Raw genomic sequence first — 26689 nt, 5'->3', positions numbered from 1 at the left:
CTCTGTCACCCAGGATTTGGGAGGCCTTTTTTTTTTTTTTTTTTTTTTACTCCTCTCTTTTTCCTCTCTCTCCTCCCCCCACACAAACGCCCTTTAAACCTCGATTTATCACATAAAATCAACCTGTCTAATGACCTCGATCCCTCCTCAGAAGCAAGGCCTTCAAGGACAGAGCGCTTCCTCTGACACCCCCGCGAACACTTCCTCTTCGTCGCCCGCGCCGGCTAACCGGTCGTCCTACGCCAACGCCACCAGAAAGTCCGCGACGGACTCGACCGCCGCGCCCGTCACCGTGGGTGGCTCTTCGCAACATGGGCAGTCGACCTCAGCATCTTCTGTGAGCGGCAAACCCATGCAACAACAAACAAATACCCCCTCTACCTCCTCCCCCGGCGTCACCATCGTCAATGGCGCTCCCGCTTCCCAGCAGCAGCAGGGCGACCACTCTCGCAAACCTTCCGTGACCATCACCTCTGCCGGTACTTCGGGCTATATCCCCAACGGGGGTCCTTCCAGTCGTCCCAACAGCTTGCAGTTTGGTTTTGCCAACCAGCAGACTTCCCCCATGGGCAATCCTGCTGTTTTGGCCGGCCAGCCGCAGTCCGGGTTGGGTGTGTCGCCTTCCATGAACCCCCGCGTTACCTCGCCTCAGACCTCTCCGTCGCCTATCCCCCAGCCGGCTTCTAGCGGTGGTCGTCCTCCTCCATCGTCTTACCAGTCGCAGGGAAATGTTCCGAACTTTGGCAGCTTTGGTGATGCCGGTGACGCAAACGTATGTTTCAAATTCCAGGCACCAACAACATTACTTTGTTTTGGGCATTCAAAAACATTCCCTATGTTTTGTTTCACGTTGGCGCACCGAAATTTTACACTTACTAACATTTTTTTTTTTTTTTTTTGTTCTGAATAGCGCCCGCAAGCCCCCCTTGGTCCCGGTCCTCAGGCGACCCATCTCCGTCGTGAATCCTCCCAGTCTACGCATAGCGATATGAGCAACCAGATTGGTGGCGCTCCTGCTGGTCCCGGTCGTGGTGGCTATGGTGGCCGCGGCCGCGGATACTCGCAGTCGGGCTATCAGGGTCAGATGCCCTACTCGCCGGGCCCGAACTTCCGCACGCCCAACCAGCCTCGCGGCGGACCCAACATGGGCCCACAGTTCCCTGGCAACCAAGGCCGTCCGCTCGCCCCGTTCCCCAATTCGCCACACCAGGCCAACCGCAGCCCAGCTCTGGCCAACGCTCATCCCGCGACGACTCCCCAGATGAACCAGGTCCCCATGGCTCCTCCCCAGATGCCTCCTCAGCCGTTCGCCTACGGTCAGCACATGGCTCCCCAACCTGTGAGACCCCACCCTCCTGCTTTCTATTCTTCGTCTTCTCCCAATTTTCCCCGTTCTGGACCCATTTCCAGGAGAAGATCCCAAGGACCCCGTGTTTTTACTTCCTCCCATGCTCCCCCTACGCTCCCCTTTCCCATACACAATTTGGCCCCGGAAAGTGGTCAGTTTCAACAACTTGAAGAGTATCTAACACGAGTGAAAAATCCCCAGGCTTACCCCCATGCCTACGATCCCAACTACGCCTACTACAACCCTGCCGCCTATGGCATGGGTCAGATGCAGTACATGACTCCTCCGTCGCCGCAACCGCGCCCCGGTATGCCTTTTAACCCCCAGGCTCCGTACATGCAGAACCAGTACCCGCCGCAACCCCCCACCCAGGCGGCTCCTCTGTCCCGTACGCCATCGCAGGTGTCCAACAACGACCGTCCCAACTCGAGCCTCGGCCAGCCTCAGCCGCCGGCCGGTCCTCCAGGCGCCGGCCACGCTCACAATGCCAGCCGCTCGTCCAACAGCCCCGCCCCCAACAAGCCTCAGTTCGTCCTTCCCTCGACAAAGAGGAGCCCCATCGTCATCAAGGACCCTGGCAGCGGTGCCGTCAAGACTTTCGACACCAAGGGTCCCGGCTCTCCTGCTCGTGCTACACCTTCGCCCGTGAAGATGGCCACCCCCACTTCCACCCCCCCTCCTCCTCGTTCCAACAACGGCCCCGAGCACCAGCGATCGGATAGCAAGGCGACCAAGACGGACGAAGAGAAGAAGAAGGAGCTGAGAGACGCCGTCCGTCAGAAGCTCGAGCAGGATGAGGCCGAGCAGCGTCGCAAGGAGGACGAAGAGCACAAGAAGAAGGATGACGAGGAAGCCGCCCAGAAGAAGAAGGCTGAAGACGAGGAAGCGGCGAAGAAGAAGAAGGCTGAAGACGAGGAAGCGGCGAAGAAGAAGGCCGCCGACGACGAGGAAGCGGCTCGCAAGGCCATGGAAGACATGAGCCTGAAGGACAACAAGGACGAGAAGAAGGACGAAGCAGCAGCAGCAGCAGCCAAACCGGCTGAAGAGCCCAAGCAGGCCCCTGCACCGCCCGCTGACGACGATGACATTGACTTCGATGCCATCGAGCGGGAGTTGGCAGAGGTCGAGGCGAAGGAGGCTGCTGCGGAAGCCGACTACTACGCCAAGAAGCAGCGCGAAAAGGAAGAGAAGGAGCGCAAGGAGAAGGAGGAACTCGAAGCGTACGAGGCCAACATGAAGAACGCCGAACGTGAGGCCGAGGCTATCGAAGAGGAGCGTGAGAAGAAGCGCGAGGCCGCTGAGGGCAAGGATGGCCTTTCTTCGCTTAAGAAGGCCGCGACCGAGTCCAGCACTCCCGCCGAGAGTGGTGCCTCGACTCCTGTCTCCGACGTGTCCATGGGCCCGCCTGGCAAGCCGGCCAGTGCCGCCAAGAAGCCCGCTGCGCTCAAGCTCGAGACCAGCAAGGCTGTCGAGCCTCCTCAACCCAGCGCGGCTATGAAGGCTCTGCAGACTGCCCGCTTCGTGGCTGATCTGAGCAAGATCTCCTACCCTTCGTCGGTCGCCTCTCCCAACCCGGCTCTGAACGCCAGCGCGCCCACGGAACGCAAGTTCCACTACAACAAGGAATTCTTGCTGCAGTTCCAGGCCGTCTTCAAGGAGAAGCCGTCCGTCGACTGGGATGCTCGCGTGCGCGAGACTGTGGGCGATACTGACTCGTCGCGTCCCCAGTCCGCACGCACGCCTATGACCAGCCGCACTCCTTCTCGCACGGGAGGTATGCCTCAGCCGTTCCAGATGGGAACATTCGGCGCCCCGAACCGCCACAGCTTGCCTCCGAACACCGACCGCATTGCCATTGCCAACGCTGCCCGCACCGCTTCGATGAACAACCCATTCGGCCAGTTTGGTCGTCCCACTGGCATGGGCATGGGTCCCATTGGTGGACGCACCGGCTCCTCCGGCATGCCTGGCTCACCTCGTGTGGGCTCCAACCGCAACAACACCCGCAACAACAGCAAGCGTGCTGATAAGCACCAGGCCAAGAAGGAAGAAGACATGGCCAAGAGCATGCCGCTCACCGCCAGCATTGACGTCAAGCCCCTGCAGGCCTCCGGCAGCGGCTGGAAGCCTCGCAGTCTTGTACAGCCTGCCAGCGCTCAGGCTACCCCTGCCCACATGCCTCCGGACATGGTGCAGCGTAAGGTCAAGGCTGCTCTGAACAAGATGACCCCCGAGAACTTTGAGCGTATCGCCGGTCAGATTCTGGAGATTGTGTCGCAATCCAAGATAGAGAACGACGGCCGTACCCTGCGGCAAGTCATCCAGCTCACCTTCGAGAAGGCTACCGACGAAGCCCACTGGGCGTCCATCTACGCCAAGTTCTGCAAGCGTATGCTTGAGACCATGAGCCCCGAGATCCAGGATGAGAGCATCCGCGACAAGACCGGCGCCGTCGTCACCGGCGGCAGTCTCTTCCGCAAGTACCTGCTCAACCGTTGCCAGGAGGAATTCGAGCGTGGCTGGAAGGTCAACCTGCCACCGAAGCCCGAGGGCCAGACCGAAGAAATCGCCATGCTGTCCGACGAGTACTACACTGCCGCCGCTGCCAAGCGTCGTGGTCTTGGTCTCGTCAAGTTCATTGGTGAGCTGTACAAGCTGGGCATGTTGACGGAGCGTATTATGCACGAGTGTGTTAAGAAGCTGGTCGACTACGAAGGTATGCCTGACGAGGCTGAGGTCGAGAGTTTGACCAATCTCCTGCGTACCATTGGTGCTAGCTTGGATGTTTCCGAGAGAGGACACGCCTTGATGGATGTCTACTTCAGTCGCATTCAGATGATGATGGAGACCGAGGGTCTGCCCAGTCGTATCCGGTTCATGCTTATGGTAAGTTACTGTGGCCTACAACATGCAATATGCTTTTCTGACTCGAACAGGATGTTATCGATCTGCGCAAGTCCAACTGGATGTCCAAGGATTCCGACAAGGGTCCCAAGACCATCCAACAGATTCGCGAAGAAGCCGCCCGCGCTCATCAAGCAGCCGAGATGGAGCGCATGCGCCAGCAGGCTTCTCGCGGTGGTGGCGGTCGTCCCCAGATTGGCCGCGGAGATGCCCGCAACTTCTCATACGGTCAGCAGGCTCCTCCTCCGGACTATGCTTCTAGCAAGGTCGGTAGCGACGATCTCCGTCGTCTGCGCACGGGCCGGACCGCCAACCAGCCCATGTCGTTTGGACCCTCCAGCATGCTGGGCTCGCGCAGCAACAGCCGTCGGAACCTAGGCCCCGGTGGCAACCTGGTCCGTGGCAGTGAGGATAGTGCGGCCAGCAGCCGTACCGGCACTCCTCCGGCCGGCAAGAAGGAGGACAAGGAGGCTGCTTCTTCGATGAACGCTTTCAGGTAGGTTCTCAACACTCTCGTATATGGCAACAGTATCTAACAAAAGACAGTGCTCTCGCCAGCTTGGAAGACCGTGACAACTTGGCCACCTCTCCTCCGTCGAACCCTACGTCACCTATGCTCACCAAGGCTCAACCCGCAGCTGGCCAACCGGCAAACCCCCCGTCCAAGGATGGCGGAGCATCATAGATCTCTTTTGACTTGGAATGTTGATGAAAAAAAGTCGTTCTTTCTTGAATTATGACATCTTCCCCTTCTTTTTTCTTTTACCATTTATCTCTGTTTTATCCAATCGACGTATGTACAATCATCCGTTCGACGTAACATGGGGGTTTCGAAATTCGAAATGGACCATTTGTTCGTTTGTTCGATTTGGTTTGGCAGGAGATATTTTCTCTTCATCTGTTGATGTTCCCTTTTTCTTTTTACCTTTTTTTCTTTCTCCCTACTGCATTTCCAATACCCGGCAAGCCAGAGGCTTCTTTTTCTTCCCCTTTCCTCCTTTCTGTTCGGAACTAGAGAAAACGAAGAGATGAAACTCCCGGCCAGCCACGACCTTGCTGATGTTATGCGAGAAATCTTTTTCTTTTTTTCTTTTTCAATAGCTATGTTTTGTCTGTGTCTGTCTGCATTTGCATGAACCTTGGTGGTGAACAAACGCCCTTGTAATGGTTTTCTATGTCCTCTTTTTTTTTCTCTTGCTCATATTAGACAAAAACTGAATCGTGTTAGAAAAGTTACCACTTACTTTTTATTTACTTTTATCTACCTGTGTCGAATAAATATGACTTTGGTTTAGATCTTTCTTATTTGCTCCGTAGTGAGTTATGATGATGGGCTTTGCTTAGGGTTGAACTTGCTGTCATAAACGTTAGTGAATAGAGGGCTGTATTTTATAGATAATGGCTCAATCGTTCATTCACTTTTTTTCTGTCTTTAACTCTATGGTACAGTGCCGGTCAAATTCGGCTTCTACATATCTAAAAAATCATAGTCATTAGTTATCTCACTTTTGCTCTCTTGCTCTTTCCATCTTCATTACCCCCTCCCCATCTCGCTATCATAGAAAAATACTCTCCAGCACACCAATCATGGAACTTTACTATGATCCTCAAACAGTCAAGTCATTTCTGGCGAGCATAACTGGTCCATTACGCTTCAGAGTACTAAACTCTCCCATCGAGCGCTCTCCGCTATTATAATCGTCCCATATTAACGTATAGGCCCCATATGACAAAGCTCTTCGCGGAAGACCGGTTTTCATAAACCACTACAATGTGAATACTGGCATATGGTTCATGTATGAGGGGCGGGATATGTATGACAAAGGAGACGCAGGAGTGAGTCCATTATACACAGGCCTCAGTATTTATACCTGGGAAGTGAAAACACGCACCCTGAACACAGCCCTTTTGGAGGCCTCTCAGGGACACTGATGATGTCCAGCAATTGTCGGGGGGTATATTGTGCCTCGCCTCGAAAAGCCGATTGACGAAATAGACGAAGCATTGTCGTTCGGAACTTCGAAGGTTCCCTTGTCAGTAGCGAGCGCGTTCACATTGACGATCACATAGTGAAGATTCGCCTTCCTTCAAAGGCGGTTTCTGGTTGCCCCAGGAGATCAGAGATTCGGGGTGTCGGTGTTCGATATACCACGATTCAGGCCATTAATCCCAGATCCTTGCTCCCGCTTAAAGAAACTGAGACTCACCTGGAACACCTTCCCTGGATCCGTCGGGGCACAAGTGCTTTTTTCCGGTTGGATTGCAGTTTTGTTTGCCGACAGAAAGGCCATGAATGCTTTTTGGAAGAAGGGCATGCCCGATGAGATCGGGGAGTTGCGGGCTGGCTACCGTACAAGACAACTCGAAACGATGGCAGATGTCGTCGATTCCGGCCACGCGGTTAATACCAATCCATCAGACACCAACTAGCAGGCGGCAATTGGCCTGCGACTGAGGCTGTCGGAGGGTCTTGAGTCAGTTACTACCGTCACATACGCATTTGTGCATCTTGCGGACAGAGATATGTCCGACAAACGTAAGAGATTGATGAAGCATGTGTTAGCGGCCAAAGAATACCTGAAACGAATGCACTCACAGCCAACCCAGGCGGGCATAGTTAGAAGCAAGCTGTTGGCCAACGCCCCGCTGGGAAAGAAGAACTAGTTGAGCTGGTCTCTGTCTTATCCCAAGGGGCCGGCAAAGCATAATCCGGGAGGACGTGGATTTCGCTGACTCGATGCCTGCAGTACTCGCCATACGCGAGGGCAACTAATATTAATAGGTGCAGTGGATCCTGGCAATCATACTTCCATTACAATCCCGGGGCGAACTCAAAGTCGAAGTCTTGCTTTACTTCGCGTTCATGACCGCGAGTACATTGCCGTTGTTGGGGACACCTATATGACTCGTTCGTGGTAAGGATGCAAGCCGATTCTCTAAATGCATGCTGGAGGACGTGAAATCCACATTTCTTTTGCAACGCACCTCTACCAGCAATTGCACCACAATGGTGCGGTTTCTGGTAAAAGAAACCCATGTCAAAGAACATGTTAGCCCAAGAGGTGGTGGGTGAATCAGGGGGCTACGAGTTGCCTACAATATAATGCAATTCAGAACGACATACGGTGCCATGGAATCTGGCCGCGCAGTGAGTAGCGTCTGGTTGGCCTTGCGCTTGCATTTGCCGGAATGGACTGGATTAATCATGACCGTCACCCACGCAGTTGTATGTTTGGCAACGCGACTATCATTCGCGGACTGACTGGGTGGACTGGCACATATAACAGAGAACACAGTCAAAATCGGTGTGGGCTTTCAGTTCTGCTTATCATAAAACGCACGAAATGGACGATCGGCTCCGTGCAGCTGGATTAGACTTGGGAGTGAAGGAGGGACGGGTGTCTTTGGAAAGAGCTTGAGGGCAGACCAGGGTTCATACTTGTGAAGCCCGTTTCCAGTTTGAAATTCTAATAAATGTAGCCCAGCTAGAGGTACAATATTTTGTGCTGATGCAAGTGACAAGCCAGCGGACGCATACTCTCGCTGTCAGTTGTGTGGTGGTCTGATGGGTCCACACTGGCCTATTGTGCTTGCTTGGGGCGCCTACCGGGATGTATACCCAATATCAGATACTGAACAATACCGGTGCTAGCTCACCTGTCTGGAACACAGGTTCCAGGTCGCCCCTCCGCCTCAGCAGGTGACGGCAGAAGAATGGATGGACATGTTCAAACACTGTCCGGGATAGTGAGTTACACCACCCTATTCTCCATTACGGATCTCCAATGTCACATGGAAGAGGATGGTGGAATGGAACCATATATTGAAAGACTAGAATCACCAAGTCATGTCATGAGTGCTCAAGACACAGCTTGGCGCTGTAGGCATATCTTTGTCCACAAGCTTTGCTTAATCACAGGGCACGGTGCGTACATCCAGACACCCAACGCAGAGGTCCCTATGAAGATACTATGCATGACCATTCCACTTGCATAGGTTGTCATAATGCCGGATTTAAGATTTTACATCAGCAAGAATTTGCGTTGTCGATCCGGAGGTTGATGAATGGCTGGATGTGGCATTTTTTTGGCCATGAACGCGCAGATACATACTGGAGCGAGGCCAATGTCGTCCAGCGGTTTAAGAAAGCAAGCAAATGGTATGAGAAGTTCTGCAAGAAGTAAAGCTTCTTATTGTTAGATTTTATGTCTAGCGTTTAGTGACCAATGGGACAAGTTTTCGGAAGGAGACTCCTTGCGTTCACAGCATTTAATGGATGACCGACACCGGTTCTTATGGCGATAGTAGGATTATAGTATGGACAACAATGCAGGAGAAGATTAACAAGACCATCGATAACCGACATGGCCTATTTACAGGGGAATAACAGTAATGTCTCCTACATCCTAGGATTAGGGCCTGTCATTTATGTCTTTCGATTGGTGTCTCTGCCGCAATGAGTCTCGAACCCAGACACTCCATTCTCGAGCCAGGTTTCTGTCAGCCTTCTTGCACCTGCCACCGTCCCATTTGACAAGGAAAGTACGCCCGAATGAGAAATTGCGCCAGTGCCCTTTCAGTATCTGGACTTTTTTTTTTCTATGTGCAGAATGAGATGTCAACGCAAGATGAAGGCCCGGTATGTAGCCGGTCTCAATACGTTGTTGACTCCTCTCATCGCTATCACAGTCATTTACTGGGCATATATGAGGAAGAAGCAATCAATCACTGTCTCATTGAGCCCCGACGCCAGTGCCTCCTTGTTATCTCAATTGGCACTCAAAACCTGGTATTCTCGGCTGGGTATTGGCAATTGAAGTACCAATATGGTTAAGCATACTGGAGACTGACTGGAATAGCGGTTTATGTCAATGCTAAAGACATCTCAGAAGATTTTTGACTTGTCAAACGAGACGATGACAATTGAGATTGAATTCGCCGGGATCTTAATGGACAACTTGATCCAGGATCAAGCGCGTTACCAGACCGCTTTGGAAAAAGCGACATTGCATTTGACAAGAACCTAATAGACAGGTCGTGGGTTTGTTGGTCGACTAACGTGGTCCATTGCAAAGAATACCAGTACATCTGAGTCCAGAACCACGCGTCAAAATCCTCACAGAAGAAAATCGATAACATCATGGTACCTCTTCCTTGCTCACGACATGTAATTGGGATGGTAACGACCAGAGGGTCATGGTACCTCTAGGAGTTCATATCGGCGCGCCATCTTCAATGCCGGGGTACAGTGTGTTCTTATGCTTGGAGGCGTTCTGCTTTGACGCGGAACATGAATCATGGTATGACATGGTTTTTCCCGACAAGGGGGATAACCTTTTCCGCGTCAGCAAATGAAGAATGAAAGAGTACACCATCTACCACAGACTCTCTGGAAGCAACGATATTAAGTGCAGGTTTGGAAAGTGCGGTGATTCTGGAGCTAGTCAAACGAGGCCGGAGCAATCTATGATCTATATTATGGGACCAGAACCCAATTCCTGGTGGTCCTATGAAAATTATCGCAGGCTTCTTCCAGCCTTTTAGTTATAGGATGGGCTGCGATGTACAAGCTCTTGCTTGTTTTTCTGGAGGGTGGACTACAGATCACTATCTTGAACCAAACAACTGTGGTGGTTTTAGGGCTGCTCGACGACGGATAGTCGAATGCCTAACCAAACTTATACATTGTTGGTTGCGTGCTACCAGACAGGCTTCTCTTTGTTTCCTATCGTTATCATGAAGCTTTATAACCGATAGACCCGCTGAAGTTCGCCAGGATCATGGCAGAGTCTCTTTGGGACGGTTACTATATGTCTTGTAGAAGCGGTATTCCAGGATAAATTCTAGGGGGTTTAGGGATGAGGCCAAACCAAACGGAATTGGGTGGTTGTAGTGCATAAACTTCCACGGAAGTGCTATAACGAACTACACAATATCAGACGCATTTATTATGAGTAATGAAGTGAACTTTTATCATTAACACCAAAAGCAATACAATCTAATACATACACCCAAACATATAATACAACATTCACTCCTATATATAAGTCCCTAACAAGCCCTAAAAATCAGCGTTGGGCACAAACAACGGCATACTATCCTCCCAAATCGAATCCGTCAACACCCTCTTATTCCCCCCATCCGCATCCATAATCGCAACCTGCCCATACGGCTGAAACGTTTGATCATACAGCGCGCACTCATACTGGAACCCGAACATGCCCGTCGAATAGATGATCTTTCCATCATGCGACCACACAGCGTGTGCGTCGTTCGCGCCGCTGCTCGTCAACACCTTGATGTCGGTTCCGTCGGGGTTCATCGTGCAGACGTCGTAGTTTGAAGGACTGGTTTTGCGGGTGAAGACGATGCGCGTGCCGTCGGGGGAGAAGAAGGGGAGGTTGTCCCATTCGGTTGTTAGGGTGGTGATTTCCTTCGTGTCAACATCAAGCAGGCGCAGACCGAGTTGGTTGCGGTCGCCGGCAGTGGAGTTCGCGCCCCAGACGCGGTAGACGATTTTCTTGCCGTCGTGCGAGAAAGATGGGAAGCCGGAGTTTATGGCGGAGGTGTTGCTAGTTAGGTCGCTGGTGGATTGGGTGAGGACTTCGTAGTTTGAGGAGCCGTTTGTCGGGGCGCGGACGAGCCAGCCGCCGCTTTCAGCACGGGTTTGGAACCAGAAGCCCACTCCCACGGTGATCCATTGGCCATCTGGTGACCAGGAGGGTTGGAAGGCGCCTGCGAGACCTTGCGAGACTTCAGAGGTGCTGATGAAGTCGGTGTTCATGTCGTCGAGGATAAGGCGAGCGGTGGTGTTGTCTGGGTTTCTGGAGACGACGGAGGAATTGCCTAGTTGTTTTTCTGTGTAGGCGAGGACGTTCTGGTTGGAGAGTTGCGGGAAGACGTCTGTGAAGCGGTACTCCCAGTCATTGTCCCAGGAGTATAGCTTCTTTTCCATTGGGCGGATGTTCCAGCCTGTCTTTTCGTAGACCATCTTCTTTCCGTTGGGGGACCAGGCGGGGGAGCGGAGGGTGATGTCCGTTGTGTTGATGTACCGACCGTTAGTGCTGTAGAGGCCCTCCTTCGTACCACCCTTGTAGAGGTACCCAACAGTATTATTAGCATCAAGAAACTGCGGGAAAATCTTCACACCAGTCCCCGAGACCTCAACCCTGCGATCCTTGCCCGTCGCAAAATCAACAGACACGATCGTCGAGTTCGCAGAGCCCACGGATTCCGGCCGGTGTGCATCCCAAGTCGTCTCACGGGTCATCTCATAGTAAATAATCCGCGATCCATCATGAGACCACTTCGGAGAGCCCAACGAGTACCCGCTCTTCGAGACAATCTGTCTGAAATCAGACCCATTAGGCCGCACCGCATAAACAGATAATTCCTGCGTATGCTCCCACCCCGAAACACCGAAGAATACAGGATCACCATGTCCATACCATCCCGAGTTCCGATCTGACGAGAACGCAAGCCACTGTCCATCCGGCGACCATGAGGGACGGAAATATCCGTTGGGCAGGGACTCATTCGCGGCAGGGGTCAAAGGCGTGTTGGTGACATTCCATTTCTTTCCAGACTGGATGTCCAAGACCCAGATGTTCGCTTTGTAGCCGTTCGCGGTGGACACGTACGCGGCGAGCTTGCCGCTCGGTGACAGAACCACGCTGTCTTCGATCGACGAGGTGGAGACGAGTTCCTGGAAGTCCGAACCGTTGGTGCGCACGCGGTAGATATCCGAGTTACCATCGCCATTGCGCTCGCTGGTGAAACTAATCCATTGGCCGTCTGGTGAGAATTCAGCGTGGTACTCGAAGGCGGGGTTCGAAAGGAGAGGACGCTCGTTGCTGCCGTCTGCATTGGCGATGTAAAGCTGCGATGAACCAGGGGCAATCCGGTTCATCAAGAACACACCCTTCTTGTCTGTCGGTGCTGTAATGGCATCGCTGTCGCTGCTGCGTGCCGAATGCACATGCGGATGGCCTGACGGGAGGTTGCTGGTATCCCGGGCCATCTGCTGGGCATACGGGCATGATCCCAGAGCTACCTGGGGAAGGGCCGCGAGGCCCAGCAGGGCCATTGATTGGAGAGGACGCATTGTTGATCTCTTTCCTTCTCAATGATTGACTTCTGCACGAGAAAAAAAAAAGAAAGGAGTGGCTCGGGTTTATGTACTCGTAGTACAGCCCTGACGGTATCTCCGAGGTGCCGGGCATCTTAATTAACTAATCACTGGTAAATATTCTTCCATATGGAAATGTTTGAAACGACGTGCCCGTTAGACAAGCAAAGCATCTCCTGCCAAGACGCCATCCCGCTTATATCAGTTTTGGACGCGGCGGGGCGGAGCGGATCCCGATTTGGCAAGGAGCCCTCGGACTTAATTGCCGGGCAAAGCGTTAAACCGGGACGTTCCGATCAGATAAAGGTGGTCCCTCGGGGGGATTATCTGTAGGAGGCAATGATCCGTCAGAGATAACTTTAGACATCGGGAATTATCAACATCTTCAGTGTTTCAATTGGTTCTTCTCGTGGGGGAAATCAGGAACAATGGCCTGACGCGTTTACTGTTAGCTGATAGGAAACACGTTATACGCAGTACGTCAGTGCAGTCCTATTTCATTCTCCTCAGAATCATTGGAGTATCGGAATATGCTCATATGCTCATAGGCCGTGGCCACTAACTTTAACACAAAAATAATATGCCATGCTACACACCTTCCAACACCATGCCGGCTGCACAGCGTCTTCAGCAGCATATACGCCTTTACAAAGGGAGAAACCGAACGACTTCGAAAACGCCATTGAGAAAGAAAACGCCTATCATGTTCTGGGCAACAGAAAGCACCGCCTCATTCATCACTTCGTTTCAGAACCATCCTTAGAAGTGCCATCAGTTATAATCACCGGGATATTGCTTGGCTTGTGGGCCGTCTCTGACACCGATCCAGAATCAACATCCGTAGTCGTAGGGGACAGGGCACCACCTCGTTCGGTGAAGGCAGAAATCGAATCACCATCAACTGGTGCGGTCTCGTCATCTTCCGATTTTTGTGACTGCCGCGCGTCTTCAAACTTGTCATGCCCCGAGCACTCCAAGCTCTCACCGCTAGAGCTCTTCATAGTCATCTCAAGCATAGGAGAGATCAGGTCATCCACGCTGCTCCTGCCAGAGGAAAGTGAACCCCGCGAATTCGCATAAGATGCCGGCAACCCAAGAGCCTTAGCAACTGCTGCCTCCTCGTCCGGAAGCCTAGCCACGCTACTATCGGTGCTCGAGCTGGGATCGAAAATATGGCTGCCTCGACGCTCGCTCAATTCCAGGATATGGTTATAGCTGCGACGGGAAGGATCGGCCAATCGCTTCTTTTTCTTCTTCTCGCGCTTGGTTGACGGACGGACTACGATGACAGGGATCGGGGATTGCTGTAAACAGTACTTGGATACCGAGCCAGGCAGCAGACTCTGCATGCCACTGAGGTTTCGACCACGTGTACCAACGATAAGGACGGCAGGTTCATAGATTCGAATCTATCGACCGTCAGCATATTGGGAAATAGGGGGGGTGGGAATGAGGAAGACTCACCATGCGTTGGATGATATCCTGCACTTTCCCGACAGCCAATTCCAAGACCAGACTGATGGCTTTTTCATCCTGACTGTTTTTCTGAATCACTTGTTCGAACAATTTCTCCGCTTCCTTTCGGTACCTGCCAGGCTCGATGCCCGCATCACTTGCGTTCTCCACGGCTCGAAGACAAACAATCTCATCCCCATCGTCCACAAGCTCATCAATAAGCCACTCGAGTGCAAAGTCGGAGTATTCGTTCTGATCCGTCCCGCAGAGAAAGGTCCTACTCCGTCGAGTGCACTGATAACCTTTGTGCTTGTAATTCAACGTCAACGAGAAATCCGCCGCATCGGGGTTATCGAACGTGTCAAACGAAACACCTCGTTCATATGTACTACCACCGTCAGCCCCAATCATCCTCAATACAGCAGGCAACGACTTACTTCGGCGGCGGAGGCGAAGGCCCACGACTAGCACTAGGCGGAATAACATTCTGCTTCTGCTCCCTCTCCCTCTCCTTCTCTCTCTCCCTATCCTGGAACTCAATATGCGATCGCTTCAAACTCTTCTCGCCCGGCCCCTTATCACTCGACGACCGACGATGCTGGCGATTCTCAAATCCTCCTCCAAAACTGAACTGGATTGACTTTCTGCGCGGTGTTTCGTCGGCGTACGAGATGCGTTTGTTGGGTCGGGACGCCTCATTGTCGGATTCGAATGATCCCCTTGGTGACGAGACCCTCGACATGGTGGAGTGGAGCGTAGTTTATCGGTTCAGTCTGCTGTGACTGGTTTGTTCAGATGAATGTGATTGTATCGAAGATGTCAGATGTCAGATGATTGATGATCGCAACCTAATCAGCTACGCCGCTGTAAACGCTCGAGACCCAGGGATGATGCGATCCGCAAGACGCAGATCTCATTGTTTGCGCCAGACGTCTTCGTCGACGGATGTCAATACAGTGAGTAGCTGACAGAGCAGGGAATAAGACAGATAGAGATGGATGAATCGAAATGAGGAGACAGACAGACGGTGGAAGAGATATGATGCAAGAGGGGGATGGGGATGATCGGTGGAGGAGGGGCAGCTACTAAGGCGGTGACGAGAGTCATGCTTTCCTGATTGGGTAGGTGTACAGACCGCCGCGGGATTGTTTTTCCGTCAGCATAAAGAATGGTTAAGCTATGTCTGTGCATAATGTTATGCACTTTTATTCCCGAATAGACTGCTAGGGCTAACACCGTTATGGTATGTTGTTGTGACGGCCCAAACCTACGCAGGACGGATACAGTACTCGATCTGGTCTGCACCATGGCCTGACGGCTGTGATCCATGGATCGGACTCTTCGGCATGAACGGCTCAATTATTAATGTCATCTCCGGACATAGGACCAAAGTCTTCCGTTCCGAGTTTATCCCATTCAAGGGCCCGAGAACCGAGGAAGTCACGCACGGCTAGAAAGTGCACGGGATATTGAGATGTACAGAGTATCGTGATGGACAGTATCAGCATATCAGTGGTTGTCTGTATTCAACCTCAAATTGTGTCTACTTGTGCATAGTACCAAGCACAGCACTGAACATCGAGTATTATGCTAAGCATGCCCAAGACTGTAGGGCAGAAGTGGACCTGTCAATAGGTCCATAACTTTAATGATTCTTCCTGACTCATTTTTCTCTCTTCAGCCATTGCTCTCAGCCATTGGCCCTCTACTCATACTCGCACACTTAACTCCGGAATCCGGACATTAACAATTGAGTCATTCAAGCCCGCCCAAGCCCAACCAGCCTACTCAGCCATAATCAAAAAAAAAAAAAAAAAAAATCTGCACGCCATACAGAAAACCGGTACATCGGCATTGTACTTGCACATAGCCTACTCCGCCTCAACGCTAATGTGCAAATTCTTCATCAGTGGAGAAGTTGATCTTACCCGTATTACAGTACAAGTACATACTCCGTACCCGTACAAGTAAATTATAAGTACCCCCTCACCGCCAACCTAAGCTTATCGTTATCATATCATATCAAATCACATCAATCAACAAGCCCCCACATGCTCAGATCTCTGCCCATTAATCGTCTTAAGCACTGGCAGGGCGAAACAAGTCGGGTTCACAAGGTTAAAATATGCACGATTTTTCGGTGTCCAAAACGGATGTGCGTTGGTCTAGACTTGACATGCGGTGGCTGTCTGCGTGTCGTGTCTTCCGGGAATAAAGATTGTGCACTTGACACGTACAGGGGCCATTTTATGGGCGGTGTGCTTTGGGCTACAGAGATCTTCGCGGGTCATCACATGTGGGGGTTTCGTTGTTTGTACAGAGGAGTGGGAGGATACATACTTGTAGGGACAGCGCAGTGCGGGGTGGACAAAGAATACGGGGTTTTGGTGGTAAATAGAATGGGATAATGGGATTTGTTTTGGTGTGTTTCGTTTTGTTTGCTTTGGGATGTAACCCTACTTGTGCCTGTATATTCAGAGTGGGTATGAGTTCTTAACGATATTCAATAACAGTAGTGTACTCAGTACATAGTCAAAACAAGATCGATAGATCGATAACGATAACCAAAATATAAAATCTCGTCAACATGATGTAACACAACCAACATAACTACCCCTACGTCAACCAAAAGTAACTCCAAAGTATCAACGAACGAAAAGACTTGCTTGACTGAACAGTCCTGTTTCGCAAAACCCTCCACTCCTCAAACCGGCTGATAACCCGCACTCCAACAAACATAATGGAGATCGATCTAAACTATCCCTCTGACGACGATTTCGTGGAGTTGCGGGAGGGATTCTCAGCTTGGTGATGTAGTTGAAGAGAAACGAGGAATATCAAGGTAGGGGAATACCCATATTGCCTAGGGAAGGGATCCGGAAGGGTTTCGACGGATTATCGTATGCCTGCCCTCTCCCGCGGCTAACGGCTATGACCACAGACCACTGCAGCACCCGCCGTATATCCAGGACCCTTGTTCAAGGCGTAGACCCCATCTCTCATCCGCGGAACCAACCGGCCCCTCAATCAACGCCTCCATCCCTACAATCCCCGATACCCGAATCTGAGATACCGTCTATGGTCCCAGAAAACCGCGCGCACGTTATCCAACAGGAACCGATCATCCAGATATACCATTTCCTGGGTCCGGAGTGCAGCGGGTTATGGAGAAGAGCACGGGAGCACGGGCTTTGTCGGCGGCATGTGGATGGCGATCAACAAGGTGATTCGGCAGATTCGGTAGACGGGAGATACAAAGACGAGCGGGAATAGGCTTTTGATGGGTTTGGTTAAGGTTACGGACTACAGCACCGAGGGTGTGCCGAGAATAAGGCGATCCGCTACACCCGAGTTACGAGAAGAGAGAAGTATTCAGATGAGTCAATTTTATTGAGGCAATAGTCAATATAACTGTATATCCGAGTCCAGACCATATGCAAAGCGCTAAAAACTAGGGTATCACGATCAAATGTACAACCATGCAAATTATAAATCATCAAAACCAAATGCAAAACGTGTATATAGATGGTGAATGGGAAGCTCAGTAAGCTTCAATAATCGCACCCTGCGACTGGGACGCAGCGTAGTATCTCTGATCGAACAGACCTTGGTCTGCGTCGAGAGGAATGGTAGTCGACTGCGGATGCTTTTCGTCATCCGCGAATGTGTCGAGTGTTTGTTGAGGAGGAGAGGGAGGCATAGTATCATCCTCAGACTCCTCGTCGGAGTCTGAGGATAGGTCAGGCGGTGGTGATTGCCGCGATGGCGACCGTGTCAATGTGAGATGTTCCAGATCCTCCGCATCATCGTATTCGAATTCAGATTCAGAGTCGGAGTATCCATCGTCATAGTCACCAGGGACTTCGCGTTCAGTCACGAAAGGCACGGGTGATTGAGTCGGTCGCCGGATAGGCGTTGTAACCGCAAAGTGTTCCTCCGCGAAGTCATCCTCATCAAAATCGGAGTCATCACTGAGATCCGAGTCCGCATCCGACAGATCCTCAGGATCCCAATCATCTTCCGGATCCTCCACGATAGCGTCTGCCCATTGAACGTGTTTTGTATCGGCGAGCGGTGACGACAGCGATGGCGACGACTTGGACACGCCGTTGACAGTCTGATTAAACCAGCGTTCCTGTTCTTGTTCGGCATCGGCGAGATCCAACATCAACGAATCGAGGAGATTGGCGTGGCCAACGAGGAGTCGCAGGTCGTGGTCCGCCCGGGAAGCCTCACGAGTGAGCTTCCTACGGGCGGTGTGAGCGAGGTAGTATGTCTGAGTGATGCTCATTTTCTTCTGTTGACGCCTTCGAGCAAGAGAAGAGAAATAGGAGGAAGCGTCGAATGAGTCGAGAGAGTCGAGAGACGAAGAGGAAGAGGAAGAGAGCGAGGACATGGCGGGCGTTGAGGTGCTTATGAGGTTATGAGCTCAAGTGGGATCGACCCAGCCAGGCAAATGCGTGTTGGTGACTCAGGCTGCAGCGGCCAATCACAGGCGGTAAGGTAGGGCGGTGAGTCAGTTGGTTGCGATAGACGTGATAGCTGGATGCAGCAAGGATGATGTTGGCAAGGTATGTATGCAGAGTACTTGTACTTGTATGTTAAATGTAGAAAGAAAAAAAAAAGGGCGACCGCTTGTTTTAATATCCCAAATCTGATCCATAAGATTCCTCCCAAGATTATTACAAGATTACTAGGCTGAAAGTTTTTTTTATTTTCTTTTTTTCTTCGTTTCCTCTTGCAGGCATATCGGCGATCGGATCCCGACCGCATCCACCCGGTAATATTACCGTATACGGTCAACGGACCAACGGGCTGCCCGGTTGCCCGAGCATCTTTCGCGCTCTCGGAGTGCGATTGGTCCGTTCACCGCCTCGCTATGTGTATTACCAATACAACAATACTATACGCCAAGCCAGCCCTGCAGCTGATCCGCCGGATGTTCGGCTCACCGCTATCAGTACTATTGGTAATCTAGAGTCTACATTATTCTGGTACTCTGTAGAATTGTGAAGATTGGTATAAAGACGTGATCCATTATGGCATTAGAAATCAACATACGGAGTCCTTATACTCTGTATCCGTAGTTTCTTGGAAATTATCCATTATAAATGCAGAATCTGTCCCACGGTCAGCGCCAAGCCATTGCCAGCTGCCTGGAGAGTTTCCCCTTTGGGCATGAATGAAACCCCCGATCCCGATGCCGCGGAGATTTGCTACCTCCGGCCGGATCGGAAGTATGCACCCAATGTACTCTTGTGTTTGTACTACGAAGTAGTCATAGACATTCTTCACTCAAACAGCACTCCTGTCTACCACGGTACTTCTCCTTGTAAGGGCAAGCCAGCAAGGCAGACAGCAGATTACTCACAGCCAACGCGTTTTGCAGATTATCTATGCTTGGCTGGATCAACGCCAAGCACCCTTGATCTACCTTTTATGCACTTTATGCACAGGCTTATTTTTGGCCTTAGTCATTGTCATAATGTGCACCGCCCTGTGGCTTCGCTTAACTGACAGCTCCACCGGATTGGCTCTGGTTCTTGATACAAATACAAACCCCATTCTCAGTTCCATATGAATTCTGCCGGACTGACAAGAAACGGCCGTGTATGATCTCATGACATTGCCAAGACATAATCATTGTAGAAACAGATAATGCTGCCTGGTATCAACCGTGTCTACTGCTGTGCCATGCATGCCAATCACTCCAAGCCACGTTCGTAGGCAGATGAATTGTTGTCTGAACAGAGTATACGAGTACGGGTGGGCTGTAATTGTATATACATGCTGCAAGAGCCGCACTGTCAGATTGGCTCTTTCCAGGCTGTACAGTCGTCTGTGCTCATGACAAAAGTGCCGGCGATACGCGGAGATATCTTTCTTTGTTATGCTTATTTCTTGTTTCATCCATGTGCCCGGTGTCACGTCCGGCTTGAGATTTCAAATGTCTAACCTTGAGTTTACTTCTACCTTGTAAGGGTTTGATATCGTGACGTCATGGTCTGGGGAAGTTAGTCACGGGTGGCTACTTCAGTCCTGATGACCGGCACTTGATGCCTCGGCTGTTTGTTATGCTTGGTCGACGGCAATCAAGTCTGGTTTAATATTCATAAGTTCTATCAGGTTCACGGAAAGTCGGAACGACGGATGATGGTCGCCGTTCCCTGGTTGTCGACTGATATTACCCTGTTGGGATGTACCTCGGCATGTTTCCAAATCCATCAATGACCGAAACAATAGCATTATGTCAACCCAGAAGCGGCTCTGGTTCATTCTCTTCTGTATCTGTAACTGACAAAAGACTACTCAGATCTGACCTCCGTCGACGAATCCATCTCCTCCATCCGAACCCATTCCCCTCCTCGTTCTCATCCTCGCTCTCGTCCTGGTGCAATTCATACGGCAACATAACAGCATGATCCAGCGCATACGGCAGTCCACGATGTCTGCCACGGACCTGCATAGCCAAAATCACCAGCTTCGAGACATCCCGGAACTGCGAACACAAACTCGACTCCGTCCATGCGTATCCCAGTGATAAGCCCACCGTGCCGTATGCGGAGACTACCTCAAACAGAACCGAAAATAAAGGAAAACGGTCGCTTTCAGCGAGCGCAATCAGGAACGTCCCTAGGACGATATACCACAGATCAAAACTCAACTGTTTCTGGATATGATACCAGAGGTCGTTTCGTCTAGTTTGCGTTCCTTGGTCGTTATCGGTCAAGATAGATTCCGCATCTGAGTATATAGCCAGGCTCTTCTCCTCATAGACATTGGTCTTGCGCATGGCGATTGTCGTGGGAAAGGCGGAGATGTACATCATGACGACAAAGGAGATCTGTACTGCTGGATGGAGATCTGCGAGTGAGGTTATCGTAAATCCTGCTGTTCGCGTAGACGCGACCTGGAATAGCCCGTTTATGAGCCAGGTGTAGCCCTTGTCGTTGTGGAGGTTGTAGGATGGTTGCTTCTGGTGGGGTCAGTCATGGTCATGATACCATTGGTATCAGGGACTTACATCCAGGAGGAAGATGGCTAGATCAACGGCGTTCAGCACCAACAACACCCCCAGCAGTCGCCATGTATCCGGACCAGGAAACAGAAGTGTAAAGCATCGTCGAGGATGTCTCAAAAGAAACTCCAACTCCTCGCGACGTCGACTCGTCTCCTCGGTGACCTTCCCAAACATCCAAATGATCAACCGCAACATACACGGAAACCCCGTATTCCCGATAACGATTAGAAAGGTCATAACCAGAAGAAGTAGTGGGACTTTATTAAACGACGCCATCGAGTTCGGTGTCAAAGTGAAGCCCACATCGTTAAACGCGGAACTCGCCGTGAAAATCGCCCACCAGGCTTTGGGGGCTCCAATTTCATCAACGACATGGCCATATTCGGGATGATACAGGATCACACATAATAGCGAAACAGCCCCAAGAACGTGAAAGGTAACAAAGTATCCGAGCAGGATGAAGAATAACGTCTTCAAAGCCCGATACTCAGTCCCACCAAGTTCATCCTTCTGCGTCTCATCCCAGTCTGAGTAACTGGCGATGGATGGATGCCACATAAACGGCGGCAGAGAAGAAATGGCTTTCTGATGCAGCTGCTGTCGCTGAGACGCCGCGACGTCAAAGGTGATACGCGGTCCTGTAGAACTGGCGGCGATATGATTGATAGGTTGGGGTTCGCTTTCATCACCATATAGATCCTGCGCATTCATCTCTTGTATCGCATTCCTTCCGTCTGGAGTAGTACTCCTTGTCATCGTCCCATATCCTCTATCCCTATACGCATCCCCCCGAACAACAGCCTTGACCTCCCCGGCCACAGTTTTCAATCTCCTCCGAAACCACGACAACCGCACCAACACAACCAACGAATTTACGAAAATCACATTCGTGACCATCGCCACCATCCATAATATCACCTGCTGGCAGACACCCAACCTGTTCAGGTCAACCGGGTTCTGTCCGCTCTGCGTGGCGGCCCCCGAGGCGAGGAGGAGGGCATCTGTGTAAGTTATTCCTCCCTGGAAATAAAGTAAGATGGATGCTAGAATAATCCAGGTGAGAATATAGGTGTAATGGGCTGTTATGAATGTATGTCCGTGTCCCCTTTGCCAGAGGGGCATAATGAGGTATAGTGCGTCGGTTTGAGATTGAAGATGGGGAGGGGGGCATACATGATGGGATTTATGAGATGTAGTGGTAGGAGGTATTTTTGGCGAATTAGATTGAGGTTAGCTTTAAGTTGGGGTAACGGTTGCTTTATGTCAGGTTAAAATAGACTCATAGGATTAACGGAGGATTGGATCGGATAAATCCCTCATCGGAACAGAACCCAGTGTATCACTCCGCCACGATGGTGGTATAATATATTATCTGGGTCTATGTCAAACAACCACTACTGATCATCACGATGAGACTCCCCGCAGTGAATGGTATCTATTTTTCCAGATCTCAAACCTTACTTGAACACCTGCAGAAATGATCTGCATTGATAGTATCCCATCAAATTCCAGCAGACCATAATCATATATGCTATGTAGTGTCTGAAGCAAATGATGCTGTTGGTCATCATTTATTTATAGGATTATACTCATCCACGCCAGTAACTAGGGGATGGAGAAGAGGGAGAAGAGGGAGGAGACTAATAAGCAAGAGAAGAAGGCGAAAGAGCCAGATTAGAAAACGAAGGCGACAAACCAGAGGACGAAGACGGCGGAGAAGGCGGAGGAGGAGGTGTGCGAAGAGGAGAAGGACGAGGAGAACGAGGAGGTTAATCCAGGAATGACCGTTCCCTGGCACTAGGGCCCTCTAGATAGAGGCTGGATTATAGACAAGTTGAATCCACAATTAGCGAATGATAGCAGATTGTTTTGAGGGAGCTACTCACTCGTAACGGAATCTAATGAAGCCTGGTCTGTTGGTATCAACATCCAGGTCGTTAACTACTGCATAGCGCTCGTTCAGATCAGAGTTTGCGTATTCGCTCAGCAGTTCCTCGACTTTCAAACGTCTGTCGTTGACGTTAAGGATGCTTTCGGTGAAGTCGAAGGACCAGTTGGGCATGTTGTACTGTAGGACGTGGGGTATGTTCAGGACATGCTGAGTTCTCGTCTTTTTTTTTTTTTATATTTCTCTAATTAGGCTTCCTCCAGGGGCGAGAATGGAGACGTCATATATGATTATAGGCGGAGGAATACATACATCATCTAGTGTGGACCCAGGAGTATTCAACATGAACGAATCTGGCTATCTTCGAAAGGCAGCTGATAAAGAATTCTATGACGAGGTCAAGACTGTACTTGCTCTCCAGGAGGTTGGCCATGAACCTGAGTATATCGGCCATGTCACTTTCGACGCGGTCCGCTTTTCCCTTATTCTGAGGGATGGGTCAGTCTTCTGGTCACGTCCAGGGTACCTGGAGAGCCTGTGGATAGGATGCTCTCGGACGAGCAGATTGAGAGGATCCATGAGCAAATAGAATTCGCTATCAAGTATGTCACTATATTCCGATACCAGCATTTCGTGTTATTAGCATATGCTAACATATCTATCTACTATGCATAGCCACCTACGAAGCATCGGCATCCATCTGGACGTACAAGAAAATCCCAACTGCCTATGCTATGACACCGAAGACGACAAACTGTGAGTACTTACCTCCTCCCTTTCCTCATCCCCATTCCAATGCTAACCCAATCATCTTCAAGGTACCTCATCGACTTGATCCGCGTGCCTCCCAAGATCAACCCGGCTGACCACATGTGGGAATTGGCAATCGATGCCTGGCACTACGAACAATCGGCGGCGTTTTCCAGCTGTCGTGAGATCGACTACGAATTCCCAGACTGGGCTAAGAATAGTGGCAGATAGGCGAAATTTGGGAGATTGGATGGTGTGCTGTCTTATTAGAATACGCATGGATTTGGTTGATTCATGCCATGCTTGTGTGTGCATGTCTCTCCGTGTGTGTTTCAATGCGTTCTACTTAGGATGATAATAGCAGTACATAAAATCAAAGGACCAGTTGGATGTATTGCAATACCATTTGGGCGCATTTTATAGCAGAAGTACAGTGGACGGCTAAATCAGCTTGACATTCCCAAACTTATGGCGGCTGTTCCTACAGAGTACTCTGTAGTGCGCACCAAATTGGCTTGTTCTTTATTTAGAGGTAGGCGCTGACTGCAAGGGACCTGCAGCTTCTATCACTGTCACGGAGCTCAGCCAGGATAATGGAAGATCAACTCATGTGCTCTACCTAGGTAGCTATCGACGAGAATAATCAACATGAGGAAAGAAGAAGAAGAATGATGTGCCATCAGCGTTGACGAGACTTATATCCCTTGCTTCCAGCACGTGAGAGGTATACACGTGACCAGCCCGTCACAATCACATCACATTACATCAGACAGCGGCTATTGTGCAAGATCATAAGTGTAGGCTAAGGAAGGAGTATATAAACTGCTTTAAAAATGTTGTAAGCTCACTCATTTCAAAGATCAATACATTCGCAAAGAACCCATCAAAACACAAAACCATACCTGTCAATAATATCTACTCCAGTGGCCGCACACAAATGCCTTCTAACAAAGATCGCCTACACGTTGCCCTCTATGCGCGAGGAGGCGCTCCTACCATGCCGGGCAAGGAAGACACGTAAGTTCACTGTGTAACCACTCCTTTGGCACACATAGATCTGACATTATCCATCTAGCTACCACTGGGCGTTGATTGTGGGACCGAAAATTGAAGCGGAAGGTAAAATGGGGGTCCGGTACCACGCAAGAGAGAAGCTTAAAGCCCCGGGGGTAGTCGAATGGGTATTCGAGGAGCGTGAATGCCCGCTTCTCGCCACCAGCATGCTGCTTGTTCGAGTCATACTCGGAAAGGTAGAGGATGGCAATCGACTGGTAGAAATACTGCGCAGTACACCTATTAGGCAAGGCCAAGCAGGATGGAACTGTGTATTCTGGGTAAAAGAGGCGCTCGAGACCCTGACGGCCGACGGCAAGGCCCTGGGCACGAATGTTATTGAGTGGGAAAAGGTACGCAGCGAGGCGATGGCGTATTGCCAAAGTAAGAAAGATCAGCATCGATTTGATGGCCAGGGAAACTTTGACACGACCAAAGCTCCAACCTATGATCTGATTGAGAGGAAGGAGATCATTATTTGAGACACGTGGCCTCAAATACCTCCAAAGTATTTCTGGCGAGTGCGTTCCATTGCTAGCTCTTCGGGCATCGGAAGAAGAAATTTATCGATCTCATTGACCCAAAAAGAATTTTGTGGATTGACTTGGTAAGCGGTAGTGTATTCCCAATACGATGGATACCAACCAGAAGTTTCCCAATCAATGATTCCAACAATATCATCCCCACGAATCAGTATATTGAGGCTGCTAAGGTCGCCGTGAGTAAATTTTAAAGGCCATGATTTGCCTTGCTGTTTGATGAGCTCCTGAATCTCAGGATCAAGAATAGGATCGAATTCGATACCTTCTCGTAAATGCCGATGGAAATCCTGGATGCTGTGAAAGGGACCTAAACGCAAGGAATGGCCTGGTAATCGGCAGTCAAACATGGATCCGCCATCAACAGAAGCTATTTCTGTGCCCTCTGGCGCCGGGATTTCTCGCATCTCTTGAATCATAGACTTCAATTTTGAAAGAAGCTTAGCCTTTGATTCCTCATTTCGTTGCACCCAACCAACTCCAATCATATCCCCTTTAATTCTCTCCATCAAGATATAGGTCTGGTCACAGTGTGTGAACGCAGATATAACCCTTGGGACTGGAATTGACGTTTGCTGCGATATGAAATGCATTGTAGAGGCCTCGGATAAATGCACATGGGAACCGTATTTGACACACAACCGGTCTGTCAACATAAGAACGCTTCCCTTGCGAGGCCTAGTAGACTTAAGCAGCCTGATTGCCCAGAGTGTAAAATATCGATTCAAAGCCGTGTCATTGAATGGAACTGATGTGGTTTGCGTAGATGGCGAGGGCAAACGGAGGTTATCCTTGGGCGACATGAAGGCAGTTGTGACGAAACGCAGCGTTTTAGCACGTATTTGACCGATCCTTTAAAAGAGTTCTCTTATGACTTGTAATACTGTATGTATGAAGATGGGAACCATATATAACGCATACATCAACGAACGCTGTACAGTATGTGGAGAGATACAGTAGAAGAATGAACGCAGGATAGGGGGATCGAATCTCCATTTCTTAGCTGTGATGATGTGTCACGTGATACCACAGCGCATGTTGATGAGAATCGATCGGATATAAGTAGGCCCGATTACCGAGGCCCGGAGATTCTGTATATAGGCCACCGTGTGCAGACATATAGCCAGTCAAGCACTCAATCAGCTGTGTATGCGCACATACGTTCGTTAGGCAATACTGTAAAACCCCGTTATAAGCAACTCCGATATAAGCAATACTCCATTATAAGCAACTGGCCACGCTGTCCAAATTACAACTCCATATAAAATTGCTTAATACTCCATTACTAGCAAGTTGCTTAAATTCTCCCCTCCTCCAATACAAAATTGCTAATATAGGAGTAACCAAAATAGGCTATTTTGACTTCGTCCCTCCCTTCTGCAATGCCAAAGCAAACCCGTCAACCTATTTTAAACAGCCAAAAGGCTGCCCTCCGAGCCCAGCATCAACTCAAGCCACATCTATCAAATATCGCACTGAAAATCTGGTTTGAAACCACCTATAATCAGTCAATCAACCCATCCTCTGTATCCCGAATCATTTCATCCGATTCCGCCTCCTTTGATGAAGCCACCAACCGCCACCAAGAGAAGCGACGACGTAC

At 50.4% G+C, this 26689-nt stretch overlaps 11 protein-coding genes across 11 annotated transcripts; 4 read left to right on the top strand and 7 right to left on the bottom strand.

Moving 5' to 3' along the window:
• The first annotated feature begins 24 nt into the window (after positions 1-24).
• On the top strand, positions 25-5246 carry ASPGLDRAFT_626483 (putative eukaryotic translation initiation factor subunit eIF-4F). Its single transcript, XM_022548557.1, has 5 exons — positions 25-772; positions 911-1339; positions 1550-4234; positions 4285-4748; positions 4799-5246. The coding sequence occupies exons 1-5, from the start codon at positions 131-133 to the stop codon at positions 4935-4937; spliced, it is 4359 nt and encodes a 1452-aa protein (XP_022398287.1). The 5' UTR covers positions 25-130; the 3' UTR covers positions 4938-5246.
• A 5067-nt stretch (positions 5247-10313) lies between these two features.
• On the bottom strand, positions 10314-12356 carry ASPGLDRAFT_68485 (uncharacterized protein; the record flags this gene model as incomplete). The annotated part of the gene is made up of 1 exon (XM_022549266.1): positions 10314-12356. One exon carries the CDS (start codon positions 12354-12356, stop codon positions 10314-10316), a length of 2043 nt encoding a protein of 680 aa, XP_022398286.1.
• Positions 12357-12851: 495 nt separating this feature from the next.
• Positions 12852-14876, bottom strand: ASPGLDRAFT_84208 (universal stress protein). Its single transcript, XM_022550258.1, has 3 exons — positions 14273-14876; positions 13845-14223; positions 12852-13789 (listed from the first exon to the last, which is right to left on the bottom strand). The coding sequence occupies exons 1-3, from the start codon at positions 14575-14577 to the stop codon at positions 13118-13120; spliced, it is 1356 nt and encodes a 451-aa protein (XP_022398285.1). The 5' UTR covers positions 14578-14876; the 3' UTR covers positions 12852-13117.
• A 1423-nt stretch (positions 14877-16299) lies between these two features.
• On the bottom strand, positions 16300-16670 carry ASPGLDRAFT_626436 (uncharacterized protein). Its single transcript, XM_022548555.1, has 2 exons — positions 16502-16670; positions 16300-16445 (listed from the first exon to the last, which is right to left on the bottom strand). The coding sequence occupies exons 1-2, from the start codon at positions 16572-16574 to the stop codon at positions 16357-16359; spliced, it is 162 nt and encodes a 53-aa protein (XP_022398284.1). The 5' UTR covers positions 16575-16670; the 3' UTR covers positions 16300-16356.
• Positions 16506-17303, top strand: ASPGLDRAFT_626401 (uncharacterized protein). Its single transcript, XM_022548554.1, has 2 exons — positions 16506-17075; positions 17131-17303. The coding sequence occupies exons 1-2, from the start codon at positions 16767-16769 to the stop codon at positions 17227-17229; spliced, it is 408 nt and encodes a 135-aa protein (XP_022398283.1). The 5' UTR covers positions 16506-16766; the 3' UTR covers positions 17230-17303.
• Positions 17243-18444, bottom strand: ASPGLDRAFT_625878 (uncharacterized protein). The gene has a single exon (XM_022548544.1). The coding sequence runs from the start codon at positions 18229-18231 to the stop codon at positions 17377-17379; it is 855 nt and encodes a 284-aa protein (XP_022398282.1). The 5' UTR covers positions 18232-18444; the 3' UTR covers positions 17243-17376.
• A 1641-nt stretch (positions 18445-20085) lies between these two features.
• Positions 20086-21978, bottom strand: ASPGLDRAFT_132235 (potassium transporter; the record flags this gene model as incomplete). The annotated part of the gene is made up of 2 exons (XM_022541108.1): positions 20086-20811; positions 20860-21978. 2 exons carry the CDS (start codon positions 21976-21978, stop codon positions 20086-20088), a joined length of 1845 nt encoding a protein of 614 aa, XP_022398281.1.
• A 296-nt stretch (positions 21979-22274) lies between these two features.
• Positions 22275-22938, bottom strand: ASPGLDRAFT_50104 (uncharacterized protein). Its single transcript, XM_022547244.1, has 2 exons — positions 22743-22938; positions 22275-22674 (listed from the first exon to the last, which is right to left on the bottom strand). Exons 1-2 carry the CDS (start codon positions 22916-22918, stop codon positions 22626-22628), a joined length of 225 nt encoding a protein of 74 aa, XP_022398280.1. The 5' UTR covers positions 22919-22938; the 3' UTR covers positions 22275-22625.
• A 149-nt stretch (positions 22939-23087) lies between these two features.
• On the top strand, positions 23088-23725 carry ASPGLDRAFT_37892 (uncharacterized protein; the record flags this gene model as incomplete). The annotated part of the gene is made up of 4 exons (XM_022544876.1): positions 23088-23185; positions 23248-23346; positions 23420-23500; positions 23563-23725. 4 exons carry the CDS (start codon positions 23088-23090, stop codon positions 23723-23725), a joined length of 441 nt encoding a protein of 146 aa, XP_022398279.1.
• A 452-nt stretch (positions 23726-24177) lies between these two features.
• ASPGLDRAFT_50101 (uncharacterized protein) lies at positions 24178-25232 on the top strand. Its single transcript, XM_022547243.1, has 2 exons — positions 24178-24319; positions 24397-25232. The coding sequence occupies exon 2, from the start codon at positions 24619-24621 to the stop codon at positions 25027-25029; it is 411 nt and encodes a 136-aa protein (XP_022398278.1). The 5' UTR covers positions 24178-24319; positions 24397-24618; the 3' UTR covers positions 25030-25232.
• On the bottom strand, positions 25041-25889 carry ASPGLDRAFT_68480 (uncharacterized protein; the record flags this gene model as incomplete). The annotated part of the gene is made up of 1 exon (XM_022549265.1): positions 25041-25889. One exon carries the CDS (start codon positions 25887-25889, stop codon positions 25041-25043), a length of 849 nt encoding a protein of 282 aa, XP_022398277.1.
• Positions 25890-26689: the final 800 nt, after the last annotated feature.

Source organism: Aspergillus glaucus (genome assembly GCF_001890805.1).
Source record: "Aspergillus glaucus CBS 516.65 unplaced genomic scaffold ASPGLscaffold_18, whole genome shotgun sequence".
Lineage (NCBI taxonomy): Eukaryota > Fungi > Ascomycota > Eurotiomycetes > Eurotiales > Aspergillaceae > Aspergillus > Aspergillus glaucus.
This window is presented reverse-complemented; position numbering and strand designations above follow the sequence as displayed.

What these genes read in the sequence shown, in the direction of transcription:
- ASPGLDRAFT_626483 (XM_022548557.1), top strand. Translation starts at nt 131, where the DNA reads ATGACCTCGATCCCTCCTCAGAAGCAAGGCCTTCAAGGACAGAGCGCT. An exon ending in GTATCCGGTTCATGCTTATG is followed by an intron (nt 4,235 to 4,284) that starts GTAAGTTACTGT and finishes TGACTCGAACAG; the next exon opens with GATGTTATCGATCTGCGCAA. An exon ending in TCTTCGATGAACGCTTTCAG is followed by an intron (nt 4,749 to 4,798) that starts GTAGGTTCTCAA and finishes AACAAAAGACAG; the next exon opens with TGCTCTCGCCAGCTTGGAAG.
- ASPGLDRAFT_626436 (XM_022548555.1), bottom strand. Translation starts at nt 16,574, where the DNA reads ATGTTTGTTGGAGTGCGGGTTATCAGCCGGTTTGAGGAGTGGAGGGTT. An exon ending in AAACAGGACTGTTCAGTCAA is followed by an intron (nt 16,446 to 16,501) that starts GCAAGTCTTTTC and finishes ACGTAGGGGTAG; the next exon opens with TTATGTTGGTTGTGTTACAT.
- ASPGLDRAFT_626401 (XM_022548554.1), top strand. Translation starts at nt 16,767, where the DNA reads ATGACCACAGACCACTGCAGCACCCGCCGTATATCCAGGACCCTTGTT. An exon ending in AAGGTGATTCGGCAGATTCG is followed by an intron (nt 17,076 to 17,130) that starts GTAGACGGGAGA and finishes GGTTTGGTTAAG; the next exon opens with GTTACGGACTACAGCACCGA.
- ASPGLDRAFT_84208 (XM_022550258.1), bottom strand. Translation starts at nt 14,577, where the DNA reads ATGTCGAGGGTCTCGTCACCAAGGGGATCATTCGAATCCGACAATGAG. An exon ending in CCTTCGCCTCCGCCGCCGAA is followed by an intron (nt 14,224 to 14,272) that starts GTAAGTCGTTGC and finishes TGACGGTGGTAG; the next exon opens with TACATATGAACGAGGTGTTT. An exon ending in AGGATATCATCCAACGCATG is followed by an intron (nt 13,790 to 13,844) that starts GTGAGTCTTCCT and finishes GACGGTCGATAG; the next exon opens with ATTCGAATCTATGAACCTGC.
- ASPGLDRAFT_625878 (XM_022548544.1), bottom strand. Translation starts at nt 18,231, where the DNA reads ATGTCCTCGCTCTCTTCCTCTTCCTCTTCGTCTCTCGACTCTCTCGAC.
- ASPGLDRAFT_50101 (XM_022547243.1), top strand. Translation starts at nt 24,619, where the DNA reads ATGGGGGTCCGGTACCACGCAAGAGAGAAGCTTAAAGCCCCGGGGGTA.
- ASPGLDRAFT_50104 (XM_022547244.1), bottom strand. Translation starts at nt 22,918, where the DNA reads ATGCCCAACTGGTCCTTCGACTTCACCGAAAGCATCCTTAACGTCAAC. An exon ending in TTCATTAGATTCCGTTACGA is followed by an intron (nt 22,675 to 22,742) that starts GTGAGTAGCTCC and finishes TCTATAATCCAG; the next exon opens with CCTCTATCTAGAGGGCCCTA.